Source organism: Bufo gargarizans, unplaced genomic scaffold (assembly GCF_014858855.1).
Source record: "Bufo gargarizans isolate SCDJY-AF-19 unplaced genomic scaffold, ASM1485885v1 original_scaffold_1062_pilon, whole genome shotgun sequence".
In the NCBI taxonomy this organism is placed as follows: domain Eukaryota; kingdom Metazoa; phylum Chordata; class Amphibia; order Anura; family Bufonidae; genus Bufo; species Bufo gargarizans.
In genome coordinates this window covers 61,240-82,157 of record NW_025334220.1, presented here as the reverse complement: position 1 = coordinate 82,157, position 20,918 = coordinate 61,240, and the positions used below count along the sequence as shown (strand labels likewise).

The window sequence follows — 20,918 nt, the reverse complement described above, 5'->3', positions numbered from 1 at the left end:
ATGCATGTCACTACTGAGAGCGCTGCAGTACAGTGGATGGAGCATGTCGCCTACTGATGAAGCGCTGCGTACAGTGGATGGGAACTGTCACCCCTACTGAGACGCTGCGAGTAACAGTGGATGGAGCAGCGCTACTGAGGCGCTGCAGTACAGTGGAGGAGTGTCACCTACTGGAGGCGCAGTACAAAAGTGGATGGAGGATGTCCACCTACTGATGGAGCGCTGACAGTACAGTGGATGGAGCTGTCACCTACTGAGAGCGCTGCAGTACAGTGAATGGAGCTGTCACCTACTGAGAGCACTGCAGTACAGTGGATAGAGCTGTCACCTACTGAGAGCGCTGCAGTCCAGTGGAGAGAGCTGTCACCTACTGAGAGCGCTGCAGTAACAGTGGATGGAGCAGTCAGCCTACTGAGAGCGCTGCAGTACAGTGGTACTGGAGCTGTTCACCTACTGAGAAGCGCTGCAGTACAGTGATTGGAGCTGTCACCTACTGAGAGCGCTGCAGTACGTGGATGGAGCTGTCACCTACTGAGAGCGCTGCAGTACAGTGGATGGAGCTGTCACCTACTGAGAGCGCTGCAGTACAGTGGATGGAGCTGTCACCTACTGAGAGCGCTGCAGTACAGTGGATGGAGCTGTCACCTACTGAGAGCGCTGCAGTACAGTGGATGGAGCTGTCACCTACTGAGAGCGCTGCAGTACAGTGGATGGAGCTGTCACCTACTGAGAGCGCTGCAGTACAGTGGATGGAGCTGTCACCTACTGAGAGCGCTGCAGTACAGTGGATGGAGCTGTCACCTACTGAGAGCGCTGCAGTACAGTGGTGGAGCTGTCACCTACTGAGAGCGCTGCAGTACAGGATGGAGCTGTCACCTACTGAGAGCGCTGCAGTACAGTGGATGGAGCTGTCACCTACTGAGAGCGCTGCAGTACAGTGGATGGAGCTGTCACCTACTGAGAGCGCTGCAGTACAGTGGATGGAGCTGTCACCTACTGAGAGCGCTGCAGTACAGTGGATGGAGCAGTCACCTACTGAGAGCGCTGCAGTACAGTGGATGGAGCTGTCACCTACTAGAGCGCTGCAGTACAGTGGATGGAGCTGTCACCTACTGAGAGCGCTGCAGTACAGTGGATGGAGCTGTCACCTACTGAGAGCGCTGCAGTACAGTGGATAGGAGCTGTCACCTACTGAGAGCGCTGCAGTACAGTGGATGGAGCTGTCACCTTACTGAGAGCGCTGCAGTACAGTGGATGGAGCTGTCACCTACTGAGAGCGCTGCAGTACAGTGGATGGAGCTGTCACCTACTGAGAGCGCTGCAGTACAGTGGATGGAGCTGTCACCTACTGAGAGCGCTGCAGTACAGTGGATGGAGCATGTCACCTACTGAGAGCGCTGCAGTACAGTGGACGGAGCTGTCACCTACTGAGAGCGCTGCAGTTACAGTGGATGGAGCTGTCACCTACTGAGAGCGCTGCAGTACAGTGGATGGAGCTGTCACCTACTGAGAGCGCTGCAGTACAGTGGATGGAGCAGTCACCTACTGAGAGCGCTGCAGTACAGTGGATGGAGCAGTCGCCTACTGAGAGCGCTGGCAGTACAGTGGATGGAGCTGTCACCTACTGAGAGCGCTGCAGTACAGTGGATGGAGCTGTCACCTACTGAGAGCGCTGCAGTACAGTGGATGGAAGCTGTCACCTACTGAGAGCGCTGCAGTACAGTGGATTGCAAGCCAGTCCACCTACTGAGAGCGCTGCAGTACAGTGGATGGAGCTGTCACCTACTGAGAGCGCTGCAGTATCAGTGGATGGAGCTGTCACCTACTGAGAGCGCTGCAGTACAGTGGAGGAGCTGTCACCTACTGAGAGCGCTGCAGTACAGTGGATGGAGCAGTCACCTACTGAGAGCGCTGCAGTACAGTGGATGGAAGCTGTCACCTACTGAGAGCGCTTGCAGTACAGTGGATGGAGCTGTCACCTACTGAGAGCGCTACAGTACAGTGGAATGGAGCATGTCACCTACTGAGAGCGCTGCAGTACAGTGGATGGAGCTGTCACCTACTGAGAGCGCTGCAGTACAGTGGATGGAGCTGTCACCTACTGAGAGCGCTGGCAGTACAGTGGATGGAGCAGTCACCTACTGAGAGCGCTGCAGTACAGTGGATGGAAGCTGTCACCTACTGAGAGCGCTGCAGTACAGTGGATGGAGCTGTCACCTACTGAGAGCGCTGCAGTACAGTGGATGGAGCTGTCACCTACTGAGAGCGCTGCAGTACAGTGGATGGAGCTGTTCACCTACTGAGAGCGCTGCTAGTACAGTGGATGAGCTGTCACCTACTGAGAGCGCTGCAGTACAGTGGATGGAGCTGTCCACCTACTGAGAGCGCTGCAGTACAGTGGATGGAGCTGTCACCTACTGAGAGCGCTGCAGTACAGTGGATGGAGCTGTCACCTACTGAGAGCGCTGCAGTACAGTGATGGAGCTGTCACCTACTGAGAGCGCTGCAGTACAGTGGATGGAGCTAGTCACCTACTGAGAGCGCTGCAGTACAGTGGATGGAGCGTCACCTACTGAGAGCGCTGCAGTACAGGTGGATGGAAGCTGTCACCTACTGAGAGCGCTGCAGTACAGTGGATGGAGCGTCACCTACTGAGAGCGCTGCAGTACAGTGGATGGAGCTGTCACCTACTGAGAGCGCTGCAGTACAGTGGATGGAGCTGTCACCTACTGAGAGCGCTGCAGTACAGTGGATGAGCTTCCACCTTCTGAGAGCGCTGCAGTACAGTGCGATGGAAGCCCTGTCACATCTGAGGCGCTGCAGTACAGTGGATGGAGCTGTCACCTACTGAGAGCGCTGCAGTACAGTGGATGGAGCTGTCCACCTACTGAGAGCGCTGCAGTACAGTGGATGGAGCTGTCACCTACTGAGAGCGCTGCAGTACAGTGGATGGAGCTGTCACCTACTGAGAGCGCTGCAGTACAGTGGATGGAGCTGTCAACTACTGAGAGCGCTGCAGTACAGTGAATGGAGCTGTCACCTACTGAGAGCGCTGCAGGTACAGTGGATGGAGCTGTCACCTACTGAGAGCGCTGCAGTACAGTGGATGGAGCTGTCACCTACTGAGAGCGCTGCAGTACAGTGGATGGAGCATGTCACCTACTGAGAGCGCTGCAGTACAGTGGATGAGCATGTCACCTACTGAGAGCGCTGCAGTACAGTGGATGGAGCTGTCACCTACTGAGAGCGCTGCAGTACAGTGGATGGAGCTGTCACCTACTGAGAGCGCTGCAGTACAGTGGATGGAGCTGTCACCTACTGAGAGCGCTGCAGTACAGTGGATGGAGCCTGTCACCTACTGAGAGCGCTGCAGTACAGTGATGGAGCTGTCACCTACTGAGAGCGCTGCAGTACAGTGGATGGAGCTGTCACCTACTGAGAGCGCTGCAGTACAGTGGATGGAGCTGTCACCTACTGAGAGCGCTGCAGTACAGTGGATGGAGCTGTCACCTACTGAGAGCGCTGCAGTACAGTGGATGGAGCTGTCCACCTACTGAGAGCGCTGCATACAGTGGATGGAGCTGTCACTACTGAGAGCGCTGCAGTACAGTGGATGGAGCTGTCACCTACTGAGAGCGCTGCAGTACAGTGGATGGAGCTGTCACCTACTGAGAGCGCTGCAGTACAGTGGATGGAGCTGTCACCTACTGAGAGCGCTGCAGTACAGTGGATGGAGCTGTCACCTACTGAGAGCGCTTGCAGTACAGTGGATGGAGCTGTCACCTACTGAGAGCGCTGCAGTACAGTGGATTGGAGCTGTCACCTACTGAGAGCGCTGCAGTACAGTGGATGGAGCTGTCACCTACTGAGAGCGCTGCAGTACAGTGGATTGGAGCTGTCACCTACTGAGAGCGCTGCAGTACAGTGGATGAGCTGTCACTACTGAGAGCGCTGCAGTACAGTGGATGGAGCTGTCACCTACTGAGAGCGCTGCAGTACAGTGGATGGAAGCAGTCACCTACTGAGAGCGCTGCAGTACAGTGGATGGAGCTGTCACCTACTGAGAGCGCTGCAGTACAGTGGATGGAGCTGTCACCTACTGAGAGCGCTGCAGTACAGTGGAATGGAGCTGTCACCTACTGAGAGGCGCTGCAGTACAGTGGATGGAGCTGTCACCTACTGAGAGCGCTGCAGTACAGTGGGATGGAGCTGTCACCTACTGAGAGCGCTGCAGTACAGTGAATGGAGCTGTCACCTACTGAGAGCGCTGCAGTACAGTGGATGGAGCTGTCACCTACTGAGAGCGCTGCAGTACAGTGGATGGAGCTTGTCACCTACTGAGAGCGCTGCAGTACAGTGGATGGAGCTGTCACCTACTGAGAGCGCTGCAGTACAGTGGATGGAGCTGTCACCTACTGAGAGCGCTGCAGTACAGTGATGGAGCTGTCACCTACTGAGAGCGCTGCATTACAGTGTATGGAGCTGTCACCTACTGAGAGCGCTGCAGTACAGTGGATGGAGCTGTCACCTACTGAGAGCGCTGCAGTACAGTGATGGAGCTGTCACCTACTGAGAGCGCTGCAGTACAGTGGATGGAGCTGTCACCTACTGAGAGCGCTGCAGTACAGTGGATGGAGCTGTCACCTACTGAGAGCGCTGCAGTACAGTGGATGGAGCTGTCACCTACTGAGAGCTGCTGCAGTACAGTGGATGGAGCTGTCACCTACTGAGAGCGCTGCAGTACAGTGGATGGAGCTGTCACCTACTGAGAGCGCTGCAGTACAGTGGATGGAGCTGTCACCTACTGAGAGCGCTGCAGTACAGTGGACGAGCTGTCACCTACTGAGAGCGCTGCAGTACAGTGGACTGGAGCTGTCACCTACTGAGAGCGCTGCAGTACAGTGGATGAGCTGTCACCTACTGAGAGCGCTGCAGTACAGTGGATGGAGCTGTCACCTACTGAGAGCGCTGCAGTACAGTGGATGGAGCTGTCACCTACTGAGAGCGCTGCAGTACAGTGGATGGAGCTGTCACCTACTGAGAGCGCTGCAGTACAGTGGATGGAGCTGTCACCTACTGAGAGCGCTGCAGTACAGTGGATGGAGCTGTCACCTACTGAGAGCGCTGCAGTACAGTGATGGAGCTGTCACCTACTGAGAGCGCTGCAGTACAGTGGATGGAGCTGTCACCTACTGAGAGCGCTGCAGTACAGTGGAGGAGCTGTCACCTACTGAGAGCGCTGCAGTACAGTGGAATGGAGCTGTCACCTACTGAGAGCGCTGCAGTACAGTGGATGGAGCTGTCACCTACTGAGAGCGCTGCAGTACAGTGGATGGAGCTGTCACCTACTGAGAGCGCTGCAGTACAGTGGATGGAGCTGTCACCTACTGAGAGCGCTGCAGTACAGTGGATGGAGCTGTCACCTACTGAGAGCGCTGCAGTACAGTGGATGGAGCATGTCACCTACTGAGAGCGCTGCAGTACAGTGGATGGAGCTGTCACCTACTGAGAGCGCTGCAGTACAGTGGAATGGAGCTGTCACCTACTGAGAGCGCTGCAGTACAGTGGATGGAGCTGTCACCTACTGAGAGCGCTGCAGTACAGTGGATGGAGCTGTCACCTACTGAGAGCGCTGCAGTACAGTGGATGGAGCTGTCACCTACTGAGAGCGCTGCAGTACAGTGAAGGAGCTGTCACCTACTGAGAGCGCTGCAGTACAGGAATGAAGCTGTCACCTACTGAGAGCGCTGCAGTACAGTGGATGGAGCTGTCACCTACTGAGAGCGCTGCAGTACAGTGGAATGGAGCTGTCACCTACTGAGAGCGCTGCAGTACAGTGGATGGAGCTGTCACCTACTGAGAGCGCTGCAGTACAGTGGATGGAGCTGTCACCTACTGAGAGCGCTGCAGTACAGTGGATGGAGCTGTCACCTACTGAGAGCGCTGCAGTACAGTGGATGGAGCTGTCACCTACTGAGAGCGCTGCAGTACAGTGGATGAGCTGTCACCTACTGAGAGCGCTGCAGTACAGTGGATGGAGCTGTCACCTACTGAGAGCGCTGCAGTACAGTGGATGGAGCTGTCACCTACTGAGAGCGCTGCAGTACAGTGGATGGAGCTGTCACCTACTGAGAGCGCTGCAGTACAGTGGATGGAGCTGTCACCTACTGAGAGCGCTGCAGTACAGTGGATGGAGCTGTCACCTACTGAGAGCGCTGCAAGTACAGTGAATGGAGCTGTCACCTACTGAGAGCGCTGCAGTACAGTGGATGGAGCTGTCACCTACTGAGAGCGCGCAGTACAGTGGATGAGCTGGCACCTACTGAGAGCGCTGCAGTACAGTGATGGAGCTGTCACCTACTGAGAGCGCTGCAGTACAGTGGATAGAGCTGTCACCTACTGAGAGCGCTGCAGTACAGTGGATAGGAGCTGTCACCTACTGAGAGCGCTGCAGTACAGTGGACTGGAGCTGTCACCTACTGAGAGCGCTGCAGTACAGTGACGGAGCTGTCACCTACTGAGAGCGCTGCAGTACAGTGGATGAGCTGTCACCTACTGAGAGCGCTGCAGTACAGTGGATAGAGCTGTCACCTACTGAGAGCGCTTGCAGTACAGTGGATGGAGCTGTCACCTACTGAGAGCGCTGCAGTACAGTGGATGGAGCTGTCACCTACTGAGAGCGCTGCAGTACAGTGGATGGAGCTGTCACCTACTGAGAGCGCTGCAGTACAGTGGATGGAGCTGTCACCTACTGAGAGCGCTGCAGTACAGTGATGGAGCTGTCACCTACTGAGAGCGCTGCAGTACAGTGGATGGAGCTGTCACCTACTGAGAGCGCTGCAGTACAGTGGATGGAGCTGTCACCTACTGAGAGCGCTGCAGTACAGTGGATGGAGCTGTCACCTACTGAGAGCGCTGCAGTACAGTGGATGAGCTGTCACCTACTGAGAGCGCTGCAGTACAGTGGATGGAGCTGTCACCTACTGAGAGCGCTGCAGTACAGTGGATGGAGCTGTCACCTACTGAGAGCGCTGCAGTACAGTGGATGGAGCTGTCACCTACTGAGAGCGCTGCAGTACAGTGGATGGAGCTGTCACCTACTGAGAGCGCTGCAGTACAGTGGATGGAGCTGTCACCTACTGAGAGCGCTGCAGTACAGTGATGGAGCTGTCACCTACTGAGAGCGCTGCAGTACAGGGTATGGAGCTGTCACCTACTGAGAGCGCTGCAGTACAGTGGATGGAGCTGTCACCTACTGAGAGCGCTGCAGTACAGTGGATGGAGCTGTTCACCTACTGAGAGCGCTGCAGTACAGTGGATGGAGCTGTCACCTACTGAGAGCGCTGCAGTACAGTGGATGGAGCTGTCACCTACTGAGAGCGCTGCAGTACAGTGGATGGAGCTGTCACCTACTGAGAGCGCTGCAGTACAGTGGATGGAGCTGCCACCTCCTGAGAGCGCTGCAGTACAGTGGTACGGAGCTGTCACCTACTGAGAGCGCTGCAGTACAGTGGATGGAGCTGTCACCTACTGAGAGCGCTGCAGTACAGTGGATGGAGCTGTCACCTACTGAGAGCGCTGCAGTACAGTGAATGGAGCTGTCACCTACTGAGAGCGCTGCAGTACCGTGGATGGAGCTGTCACCTACTGAGAGCGCTGCAGTACAGTGAATGGAGCTGTCACCTACTGAGAGCGCTGCAGTACAGTGGACTGGAGCTGTCACCTACTGAGAGCGCTGCAGTACAGTGGATGGAGCTGTCACCTACTGAGAGCGCTGCAGTACAGTGGATGGGCTGTCACTACTGAGAGCGCTGCAGTACAGTGGATGGAGCTGTCACCTACTGAGAGCGCTGCAGTACAGTGGAATGGAGCTGTCACCTACTGAGAGCGCTGCAGTACAGTGGATGGAGCTGTCACCTACTGAGAGCGCTGCAGTACAGTGGATGGAGCTGTCACCTACTGAGAGCGCTGCAGTACAGTGGATGAGCTGTCACCTACTGAGAGCGCTGCAGTACAGTGGATGGAGCTGTCACCTACTGAGAGCGCTGCAGTACAGTGGATGGAGCTGTCACCTACTGAGAGCGCTGCAGTACAGTGGATGGAGCTGTCACCTACTGAGAGCGCTGCAGTACAGTGGATGGAGCTGTCACCTACTGAGAGCGCTGCAGTACAGTGGATGGAGCTGTCACCTACTGAGAGCGCTGCAGTACAGTGGATGGAGCTGTCACCTACTGAGAGCGCTGCAGTACAGTGGATGGAGCTGTCACCTACTGAGAGCGCTGCAGTACAGTGGATGGAGCTGTCACCTACTGAGAGCGCTGCAGTACAGTGGATGGAGCTGTCACCTACTGAGAGCGCTGCAGTACAGTGGATGGAGCTGTCACCTACTGAGAGCGCTGCAGTACAGTGGATGGAGCTGTCACCTACTGAGAGCGCTGCAGTACAGTGGATGGAGCTGTCACCTACTGAGAGCGCTGCAGTACAGTGGATGGAGCTGTCACCTACTGAGAGCGCTGCAGTACAGTGACGGAGCTGTCACCTACTGAGAGCGCTGCAGTACAGTGGATGGAGCTGTCACCTACTGAGAGCGCTGCAGTACAGTGGATGGAGCTTCACCTACTGAGAGCGCTGCAGTACAGTGGATGGAGCTGTCACCTACTGAGAGCGCTGCAGTACAGTGGATGGAGCTGTCACCTACTGAGAGCGCTGCAGTACAGTGGATGGAGCTGTCACCTACTGAGAGCGCTGCAGTACAGTGGATGGAGCTGTCACCTACTGAGAGCGCTGCAGTACAGTGGATGGAGCTGTCACCTACTGAGAGCGCTGCAGTACAGTGGATGGAGCTGTCACCTACTGAGAGCGCTGCAGTACAGTGGATGGAGCTGTCACCTACTGAGAGCGCTGCAGTACAGTGAACGGAGCTGTCACCTACTGAGAGCGCTGCAGTACAGTGGATGGAGCTGTCACTACTGAGAGCGCTGCAGTACAGTGGATGGAGCAGTCACCTACTGAGAGCGCTGCAGTACAGTGGATGGAGCTGTCACCTACTGAGAGCGCTGCAGCACAGTGGACGGAGCTGTCACCTACTGAGAGCGCTGCAGCACAGTGGACGGAGCTGTCACCTACTGAGAGCGCTGCAGTACAGTGAACGGAGCTGTCACCTACTGAGAGCGCTGCAGTACAGTGGATGGAGCTGTCACCTACTGAGAGCGCTGCAGTACAGTGGATGGAGCTGTCACCTACTGAGAGCGCTGCAGTACAGTGGATGGAGCTGTCACCTACTGAGAGCGCTGCAGTACTTGGATGGAGCTGTCACCTACTGAGAGCGCTGCAGTACAGTGGAAGGAGCTGTCACCTACTGAGAGCGCTGCAGTACAGTGGACAGAACTGTCATTACTAATAAGAGCGCTGCAGTACAGGGGACGGAGGTGTGTTACATAAAAATGAGAGCGCTGCAGTACAGTGGATGGAGCTGCCACTTAGAATAAGAGCGCTGCAGTACAGGGGACGCGGCTGTCACTTCTAATGAGAGCGTTGCAGTGTAGTGGGTGGAGCTGTCCCCTAATGAGAGCGCTGCAGTACAGGGGACGGAGCTGCCACTTAGAATGAGAGCGCTGCAGTACAGGGGGCGGAGCTTTCACTTCTAATGAGAGCGCTGCAGTACAGGGGGCGGAGCTGTCACTTCTAATGAGAGCGCTGCAGTACAGGGGGCGGAGCTGTCACTTCTAATGAGAGCGCTGCAGTACAGGGGGCGGAGCTGTCACACACCTGCCCTGACATGCCCCCTGCACACCAATTTTCCGCTCACCCGTCAGAAGCTGCTGAAGCTGAGACATAATTCCCGGATACCGACTCATCCACAGAAGACCGTCACGATGAATGGAGACATTGTAAAGAGACATCAGGATGAGACTGCAGAGAGACAGCAGAGATCAGCACCATATCCAGCAGTGACGTCCCTGGTATCTGCAGGCACTCACACTCTCAGCTGGCAGTGGCTCCCGGACCGGATCTCTCCGAGCAGCAGGATCCACTTCTCCATCAGATCTCTGCAGGAAGACATCAGGAAACTCCGTCCACAAGACACAGCAGCCACGTCTGAAAGGAAGGGAGAGGAAAGGTGAGGAATCAGCAGAAGACGTCCCCTCATACAAGACCCCCACCCCATGTCATCCAAAGACAAGACTGTCTACATGGCGGGTGTGGACCTACTATACATTCTGACTGACTGCAGCCACCACTAGAGGGAGCTCACTACATACAGATTATACAGACACCACTAGAGGGAGCTCACTACATACAGATTATACAGCAACCACTAGAGAGAGCTCACTACATACAGATTATACAGCCACCACTAGAGGGAGCTCACTACATACAGATTATACAGCCACCACTAGAGGGAGCTCACTGCATACAGATTATATAGTCACCACTAGAGAGAACTCACTATATACAGATTATACAGCAACCACTAGAGAGAACTCACTACATACAGATTATACAGCCACCACTAGAGAGAACTCACTATATACAGATTATACAGCAACCACTAGAGAGAGCTCACTACATACAGATTATACAGCCACCACTAGAGGGAGCTCACTGCATACAGATTATATAGTCACCACTAGAGGGAGCTCACTACATACAGATTATACAGCCACCACTAGAGGGAGCTCACTACATACAGATTATACAGTCACCACTAGAGGGAGATCACTACATACAGATTATACAGTCACCACTAGGGGGAGCTCACTACATACAGATTATACAGCCACCACTAGAGGGAGCTCACTACATACAGATTATACAGTCACCACTAGAGGGAGCTCACTACATACAGATTATACAGCCACCACTAGGGGGAGCTCACTACATACAGATTATACAGCCACCACTAGAGGGAGCTCACTGCATACAGATTATATAGTCACCACTAGAGAGAACTCACTATATACAGATTATACAGCAACCACTAGAGAGAACTCACTACATACAGATTATACAGCCACCACTAGAGAGAACTCACTATATACAGATTATACAGCAACCACTAGAGAGAGCTCACTACATACAGATTATACAGCCACCACTAGAGGGAGCTCACTGCATACAGATTATATAGTCACCACTAGAGGGAGCTCACTACATACAGATTATACAGCCACCACTAGAGGGAGCTCACTACATACAGATTATACAGTCACCACTAGAGGGAGATCACTACATACAGATTATACAGTCACCACTAGGGGGAGCTCACTACATACAGATTATACAGCCACCACTAGAGGGAGCTCACTACATACAGACTATACAGCCACCACTAGAGGGAGCTCACTGCATACAGATTATACAGCCACCACTAGAGGGAGCTTACTACATACAGATTATACAGCCACCACTAGAGGGAGCTCACTACATACAGATTATACAGCCACCACTAGAGGGAGCTCACTACATACAGATTATACAGCCACCACTAGAGGGAGCTCACTACATACAGATTAAACAGCCACCACTAGAGGGAGCTCACTACATACAGATTATACAGCCACCACTAGAGGGAGCTCACTACATACAGATTATACTGCCACCACTAGGGGGAGCTCACTACATACAGATTATACAGCCACCACTAGAGGGAGCTCACTACATACAGATTATACAGCCACCACTAGAGGGAGCTCACTACATACAGATTATACAGCCACCACTAGAGGGAGCTCACTACATACAGATTATACAGCCACCACTAGAGAGAACTCACTATATACAGATTATACAGCAACCACTAGAGAGAGCTCACTGCATACAGATTATACAGCCACCACTAGGGGGAGCTCACTACATACAGATTATACAGCCACCACTAGGGGGAGCTCACTACATACAGATTATACAGCCACCACTAGGGGGAGCTCACTACATACAGGTTATACAGCCACCACTAGAGGGAGCTCACTATATACAGATTACACAGCCATCACTAGAGGGAGCTCACTACATACAGATTATACAGCCACCACTAGGGGGAGCTCACTACATACAGATTTTATTACAAGACCCGGAGGCTCATATTGCTATTCTCCTTCTTTACTCTGACCAATAGCAGCAAAGATAAAAAGAAAATATTGAACATTTGAACAGCCCCTCCCCATAGTCCCAGTATAACAGGCCACTCCGCCTGCAAATCCTCCTCTTTCTTTGCTGCTGACCGCAGAGATAAGTACCTGTGATATATGTCTGATTACTATTACTGTTATCTTATGTAGTTTTTTCCCCCTTTTTGGGTTTATGGGATATTCTATTGTGTTTGCAGGTTTGATTTACGGGATCTCCCCCATTTTCTGGTGCTGTGTAACTCCTTGGCACAGCTCTGGTGACCCTGTTGTTCAGGAGTACCCCCTGTGTGTCCGATTATCTCCTTTTGGGGTTATTCATCCTCTTCTGTCTGTACCTTCCCCTATCGGGGGTTTATTCTTGCGTCTGGCTGAGTTTTTCTCTCAGTCCCTTCACACTGCGCGCTCCCTCTCGGCTCCCTCCCCCATCGGCTACTTTTTTTGCGCCGCGGCTCACCTCTGATCTTGCCGCCGGCTCTCCTGCTTGCTGCGCTTCGCTCCGCCCGAGATCTCGCGAGATCTCGGGCGCTTTCGCTTCCGGTTTCAGTGCGGCGCTCCGGAGTCTCGGCGAACCCTGCTCTGCATCTGCTCTCCGGCTCCGGTGCTCGGCGGCCTCTCTACTTACCGGCTCCTACCTTCTGTCAGGTTTTTCTTCCCCACTCTAGCTCCTCTCCCTGGCTGGGGAAAATCCTCACCAGCGGAGTACATAGGGTAGGATTCGTTTTTCAGATTAACCCCTTCACTACAGATATAGAGGCAGGCTGTGTTGATCATGCCCAATACAGATCTCAGTGGGCAGGGCCCTATGGAAGAGGATATGCTTCAGGCTGATTTAACCCCTTCCGGGGATGATTGTGACACAGGGACGCCCTCTGCGGATCATTCCCTAGCTTTTCAAAATACATTATCTAATGTGATTGCTGCGGCTATGGGATCAATGACTTCGGTCATATCCCAGTCCATTGCCCAGGCCCTTGCATCCCATCCAGCTGCCTCTCCCACCCCACAGCCCGCTACGGTTTCTAAACCAACCGGGCCAGGGCCTGCCTCCAGAACACGCTTGACTGGTGACGATGTTTCCACCAATGTTGGCGCGCTAGGTCCGCGCAAAAGAGCCTGTACGCGTCAGGCAGAACATACGCGCAGTTGGAAATGTGCTAGAGCACAGCAGGATACAGCTTCCGGCTCTGAGGTCGGTTCTGATGAGGAGGCTATAGATGACGCCTTTGAGGAGGCAGAGGACGACCCTTCTGGGGTCATAGATTCTAACCCCTTACCCGGGTGCAGCTCCATGGTTTTGGCAGCAGATGTGTTCCCTGCTTCTTTGACAGATCCATCAGGGGAACCTCTCTTTGACCCGGATTCCCTCCACCACCCTCGGTCGGCGGAGTGGTTGCCGTTGGAGCATGTCTCCAAGTATTTGGAGGCCCGCATGCGTTGCCCCCTCTCCAAAGAGGCGCGCAACAAGCTTAGGGCAGAATGCCCCAGACCCATAATTCCCAACAGGGTTTGCGAGACTCCAGCGGTAGACCCCAAAATGACCCAATTCCTCACCAAATCTGGGTGGAATCCGAGAAAGGGTCTGGAGTCGGCCCTGCGCGCTTGTCAGGACAAGCTCCTGGACATATTTGGCCCCCTGGCAAAGATCTTTGACTTGGCCGAGGCTGCCAAGGCCGAGGGTAGGCAAGTAGACCCTCTAGAGCTGCGCGAGTGGGTGCAGCGCGCGATTTGCGTAGCAGGAAACGTTAACACGTCCCTGGCTATTGAACGGCGCAAGGCCATACTTTTTAAGATTGAGCCTAAACTCTCCAACTTGGCGCTTACCGAAGCCGGTAAGGAGGCCCAGGGCCTGCTGTTTGGCGAGTCCTTTATTAAGGACTTAGGACGATTTGTCGGTGCTTTTACAGCACTCGATAAAGCCCAAAGTTCAATGAAGCGGGTGTTTCATGGTAGGGTCTCTACCAGGGCCGGCAGTTTCAGGGGCCGTCTGTCCGGCCGTGCCCATTTTCAATCCCGTGCTACGGGCAGAGGCTCCTCCTCCCAGAGACCTGCATTCCAGGAGCAAAGGCGAGAGACATCATCCTTTTTCCCTTCCCGGAGAGGATCCTGGAGGCCTAGAGGATACAGAGGAAACCCTGGTTCCAGACGACCTTATGGTAAGACCAATGCCTCATTTCAATTCTTTAACTGTTTGTGTAGGGGGCAGGAGGACATTTTGAAATTGGCGGACTGGTCCGGAGTATCCACGTTCAGGGAATTTTATTTTCGGCCAGGTCCTCACGTTTTCTCATCAATCATTGAGAATTTATCTTAACTTTGAACTTGCAATATGAGCCTCCGGGTCTTGTAATAAAATCAGGTGATTTTCCTATTTCATGACTGTGACGAAACCAACCTCGCCACTGTGTTTTGGAGGGGGCTGGTTGCTAGCCTCTTGCCTCAGGATTATGGCCCATACTAACTTTAAAGAAAACAGGCCGGCCGCACAGCTTAAATCTGTCTTTGGAATTGTGTTTTATGTTATTATGCGTTCGGTTAAATTGTATGTTATGTGAGGGCACCCAGATAGCTAATATTATTGTATTCGTGTATTCTGAGTGCCATTCACCTAATGATATGCACTCAGACTTGAGCTATCTGGGGATATGTTAAATGTCTGTGTTTGCTGGGAGGGTGTGCCATTGTGTGTTTGGGTGGTGATTCCTGTCCTGTTGTCTCCACGTGTGTATTGGTGTTTTCCCTTTGTCCTGAGACATAATTGGATTGCTCCTCGGGTGTCGCCAGGCAGAGAGGAGGAAACCATGATGCATTGTGGGGATGTGTTGTGTCTGCATATCTGTCCTGTGTCGCAGTCTCCATTCTGGTCCCCTAAGGGCGTGGCCACCAGATGGGGACCTGCATAAATACGGGCGGGTAGCCCTCAATAAAGTGTTCCTGTTTTATCCTTCTTCATGCTGAGACTGGTGTTTGGATAACTGATCAAACTGGGGGATTGCTATACGCTGACGATTTGCTATACTCCCCTGGCAACTACTAGCTCTTGTAAGAGCTGTTCCTGCTCTCTGGCTGTAGGAGAGGTTCACCCACTGGAGCCTGGAGCCTTGTCGTAGGTCCAGCGTGGGTGGAGGACGGTGAGACACCAACCAAGCTGCGGCGGTTCGTGGGGTCTGCAGGGCATACGGTGTCAAGTGGAGTGCTTGGAGTCCTCAGAAAGCACTAGGAGCATCTATCGACGGAGGTACCCGGTCGGGGTGCTAGGAGATCCGTTACAATGACGTAAAGTCATGATTTTATTAAAGGCACGGAGGCGAGTATTGCCCACCCTGAGTTCCCTCCCTATGTATGTATATTATTATGAATGAGGTTTATTCTACAAATATTATTGGTTTGTTGTCATACGCTTATTGATCTTAACTCTATGAGTTTTTTCCTGAGTAGGTTTATCGCAACCGGTTGATTTTGGATACCATGTCCCAATTTTGTTTCTATCATTTTCTGTTTTTTCACCTTTTCAGGTTGACACCGGCCTGGTGTGCTGTATCCATTGGTCTACGTCGTCGGCAGTTTGGTTCCAGCCGATCGGTTGATGTGGACAGGACGAGGAGCATCCTTCGGTGCTGTTTCCGGTTCTTCCCGTTTCGCTTCCGGATGGAAGGCGGTTGTTGTTCCATGATGTTCTGGGACTCTTGGTTTTCCGGTTCTGTTGGATTTTCGGACTTGAGTTACAAAGAAAGAGGAGGATTTGCAGGCGGAGTGGCCTGTTATACTGGGACTATGGGGAGGGGCTGTTCAAATGTTTCAATATTTTTTATCTTTGCTGCTATTGGTCAGAGTAAAGAAGGAGAATAGCAATACTCGCCTCCGTGTCTTTAATAAAATCATGACTTTACGTCATGAAATAGGAAAAGCACCTGATTATACAGCCACCACTAGAGAGAGCTCACTACATACAGATCATACAGCCACCACTAGAGGGAGCTCACTGCGTACAGATTATACAGCCAGCACTAGAGGGAGCTCACTACATACAGATTATACAGCCACCACTAGAGGGAGCTCACTACATACAGATTATACAGCCACCACTAGAGGGAGCTCACTGCGTACAGATTATACAGCCAGCACTAGAGGGAGCTCACTACATACAGATTAAACAGCCACCACTAGAGGGAGCTCACTACATACAGATTATACAGCCACCACTAGAGGGAGCTCACTACATACAGATTATACAGCCACCACTAGAGGGAGCTCAACACATACAGATTATACGGCCACCACTAGAGGGAGCTCACTACATACAGATTATACAGCCACCACTAGAGGGAGCTCACTACATACAGATTATACAGCCACCACTAGAGGGAGCTCACTACATACAGATTATACAGCCACCACTAGAGGGAGCTCACTACATACAGATTATACAGCCACCACTAGAGGGAGCTCACTGCATACAGATTATATAGTCACCACTAGAGGGAGCTCACTACATACAGATTATACAGCCACCACTAGAGAGAGCTCACTACATACAGATTATACAGCCACCACTAGAGGGAGCTCACTACATACAGATTAAACAGCCACCACTAGAGGGAGCTCACTACATACAGATTATACAGCCACCACTAGAGGGAGCTCACTACATACAGATTAAACAGCCACCACTAGAGGGAGCTCACTACATACAGATTATACAGCCACCACTAGAGGGAGCTCACTGCATACATATTATACAGCCACCACTAAAGGGAGCTCACTACATACAGATCATACAGCCACCACTAGAGGGAGTTCACTACATACAGATCATACAGTCACCACTAGAGGTAGCTCACTACATACAGATTATACAGCCACCACTAGGGGGAGCTTAATACATACAGATTATACAGTCACAACTAGAGTAAGCTCACTACATACAGATTATACAGCCACCACTAGAGGGAGCTCATTACATACAGATTATACAGCCACCACTAGAGGGAACTCACTACATACAGATTATACAGCCACCACTAGAGGGAGCTCACTACATACAGATTATACAGTCACCACTAGAAGGAGCTCCCTACATACAGATTATACAGCCACCACTAGAGGGAGCTCACTGCATACATATTATACAGCCACCACTAAAGGGAGCTCACTACATACAGATCATACAGCCACCACTAGAGAGCTCACTACATACAGAGTATACAGTTACCACTAGGGGGAGCTCACTACATAGAGATTATACAGCCACCACTACAGGGAGCTCACTACATACAGATTACAAAGCCACCACTAGAGGGAGCTCACTGCATACAGATCATACAGTCAGCACTAGAAGGAGCTCGCTACATAGAGATTACAAAGCCACCACTAGAGGGAGCTCACTACATACAGATTATACAGCCACCACTAGAGGGAGCTCACTACATACAGATTATACAGCCACCACTAGAGGGAGCTCACTGCATACAGATTATACAGCCACTACTAGAGGGAGCTCACTACATACAGATTATACAGCCGCCACTAGAGGGAGCTCACTACATATCAAATATACAGCCACCACTAGAGGGAGCTCACTACATACAGATTATACAGCCGCCACTAGAAGGAGCTCGCTACATACAGATTATACAGCCGCCACTAGAGGGAGCTCCCTACATACAGATTATACAGCCACCACTAGGTGGAGCTCAATACATACTGATTATACAGCGACCACTAGAGGGAGCTCACTACATATTGAATATACAGCCACCACTAGAGGGAGCTCACTACATACAGATTATACAACCACCACTAGAGGGAGCTCACTACATATTGAATATACAGCCACCACTAGAGGGAGCTCACTACATACAGATGATACAGCCACCACTAGAAAGAACTCACTATATACAGATTATACAGCTACCACTAGAGGGAGCTCAATACATACAGATTATACAGCTGCCACTTAAGGGTGCTCCCTATATACAGATTACACAGCCATTACTAGGGGGAGCTCACTACATACAGATTATACAGCCACCACTAGAGGAAGCTCACCACATACAGATTATACAGGCACCCCTAGAGGGGGAGAGAGATCTCGGGCACTTCCGCTTCCGCTGTTAGCGTCTTCTCGGCCTGGAGCTCGGCTGCCTCGGTCCGTCCCTGGGTGTCCGGTTAGGTTTCTTGTCTTGCAGCGATCTCTTGTTACTGGCCTGGGGCAAATCCCCATCACCAGTTCCTTCTCCCCAGACGCTCCTGTGGCTGTTGCTTGTTCTATTGAGCGGCCATTGTTAGCGTTTTTGCTGTGTGTTTGAGACTGGGGTTTTAACCCTGTGTCTTCCCTCATACAATAACTTGCTAGATCGCCTATTGTATTATAATAAAGCAGTACCATTATAAGTACACACTTGCACAGGTCATCATGCCTGAGAATGTGCATACTGGCCAGGGCCCTGCAGCAGAGGGCGTCCCTCTGGTGGAATTAACCCCTTCGGGGGAGGATGGCCATATCCCGATCCCTGGGGATCAGACCATTGATTTCCAAGCGTCGCTTGGAAATCAAGAATTGGATTCCGACTCTGAGATCGGTTCCGAGGAGGAGGCTTTAGATGACGCCTTTGAGGAGGCAGAGGAGGACCCATCAGGGGTCATGGATGATAACCCCCTACCCGGGTGTAGCTCCTTAATGTCTGCTGCAGAAGGTATGCCTGCACCTTTGACGGATCCCTCTGGGGAGCCATTGTTCGACCCAGATTCGCTCCACCACCCCCGCTCGGCTGAGTGGTTGCCGCTGGAGCACGTCTCCAAGTATTTGGAGGCTAGAGTGCGATGTCCTCTTTCCAAAGAGGCTCGCAATAAGCTTAGGGCGGAATGCCCCAGACCAGTCATCCCTAACAGGGTGTGCGAGACTCCGGCGGTCGACCCCAAAATGACGCAGTTCCTCGCCAAATCTGGGTGGAATCCGCGCAGGGGTCTGGAGTCTGCGCTAAGGTCCTGCCAGGATAAACTCCTGGACATATTTGGCCCGCTAGCTAAGCTATTTGACCTGGCGGAGACAGCTATAGCTGAGAACAAGCAAGTTGACCCGCTGGAATTGCGCGAATGGGTACAGAGGGCCATTTGCATAGCAGGGAACGTGAATACGTCCTTAGCTATAGAGAGGCGAAAGGCCATCCTCTTCAAAATTGAGCCAAAGCTGTCAAACCTAGCTCTGACGGAGGCTGGAAAGGAGGCCCAGGGCCTTTTAATTGGAGAACCTTTCATTAAGGACCTAGGGAGGTTTGTGGGGGCTTTCACGGCCTTAGACAAGGCCCAGTCCTCCATGAAGCGAGTTTTTCACGGTAGGGTCTCTACCAGGGCCGGCAGCTTCAGGGGCCGCCTGTCCGGCCGTGCCCAGTTTCAGTCCCGTGGTTCGGGCCGAGGCTCCTTCTCCCAGAGGTCTTCCTTCCAGGAGCACAGACGAGAACAGTCTTCGTTCTTCCCTTCACGAGGAAGCTCCTGGCGTCCAAGAGGATATCGAGGAAATCCGTCTTCTAGACGTCCCTACGGTGAGTCTACCAACTCATTTCAATTCTTTAAAGGCTTGTGTAGGGGGCAGACTACGTCTTTTTTCTCCAGCTTGGTCCCGCATCACCTCAGACCGATGGGTCCTGTCCACGGTCAGGGGTTTCCATATCGAGCTGACGTCCTATCCCTCCCACCTCCGCACCCGGCAATACTCTCAGCGGAAAACCGCGTACTGGTCGACTCAGAACTGTCGGACCTTGTCCGCAAAGGAGCCATAGAACCGGCTCCGATGTCCCCTGGCCTGATAATCAGCAATATTTTTCTAGTGGCGAAAAAGGGGGGCCAACTTCGGCCTGTTATCAATTTACGCGCCCTCAACGCGTTTGTCAGATACCGCCATTTTAAAATGGAGGGCATCCATCTCCTTCGGGACCTCCTACAGGTGGGCGATTGGATGGTCAAGCTGGACTTGAAGGACGCTTATCTGACTGTCCCAGTAGAGGACGCGTCCAGGAACCTTCTCTGTTTCTCTTGGCAGGACAGGATTTGGCGGTTCACGTGCCTCCCATTCGGCCTCTCTTCAGCTCCCTGGTGTTTCACCAAGCTGATGCGTCCGGCTATGGCGTGGCTACGCAGTCGTGGAGTTCGTCTCATCGTATATCTGGACGACATTCTGATCATGGCCCAGAATCGGTCAGTATTACTGGATCATCTTCGCTGGACCATGGATCTTCTGTCGGATCTGGGTTTCCTCCTCAATCAGGAGAAATCTTACCTCACCCCGTCTCACGTGATGGAGTTCTTGGGGTTTCTGGTGGATGCCACGGCAGGGTCGCTCAGCCTACCCCCAGCCAAGGTTCGGTCCATACGGAAGGAGTTGTGCAAAGCCAGGTCGTCTTCCCAGATCCCTCTACGCCATCTAGCCAGGATCATAGGTCTGCTGGCCTCATCTATCCAGGCGGTTTTCCCAGCCCCGCTTCACTACCGGGCTCTACAGCGCCTGAAGATCTCCCACCTTCGGGCGGGAGCTTCCTATGCGGATCTCGCTGGACGAGGAGACCAAGGAGGAACTATCCTGGTGGATCCACAATCTGCGTGCTTGGAACGGCAAGGCGATCTTCGGCCATCGTCCGGATTTCGTGGTGGATTCGGATGCCAGCCTGTCGGGCTGGGGAGCTCACTGCGAGGGGATCACGACCGGAGGCGGTTGGTCAGAGGCCGAGGCGGGATTCCATATCAATGCGCTGGAACTGTTGGCTGGATCATTTGCGATCAAGAGCTTCACGAGAG

General features: G+C 52.8%; 1 protein-coding gene across 1 annotated transcript in view; it reads right to left on the bottom strand.

Annotated features, from left to right (window-relative positions):
• LOC122922923 (heat shock transcription factor 2 binding protein) overlaps nt 1–20,918 on the bottom strand; it is an 85,405-nt gene that overhangs the window by 24,686 nt on the left and 39,801 nt on the right. The window contains exons 5-6 of the mRNA XM_044273692.1: nt 9,981–10,098; nt 9,809–9,912 (exon numbers count right to left, since the gene is read on the bottom strand). Of these exons, the coding sequence (XP_044129627.1) occupies nt 9,809–9,912; nt 9,981–10,098 (222 nt within the window). The remainder of the gene's footprint in view (nt 1–9,808; nt 9,913–9,980; nt 10,099–20,918) is intronic.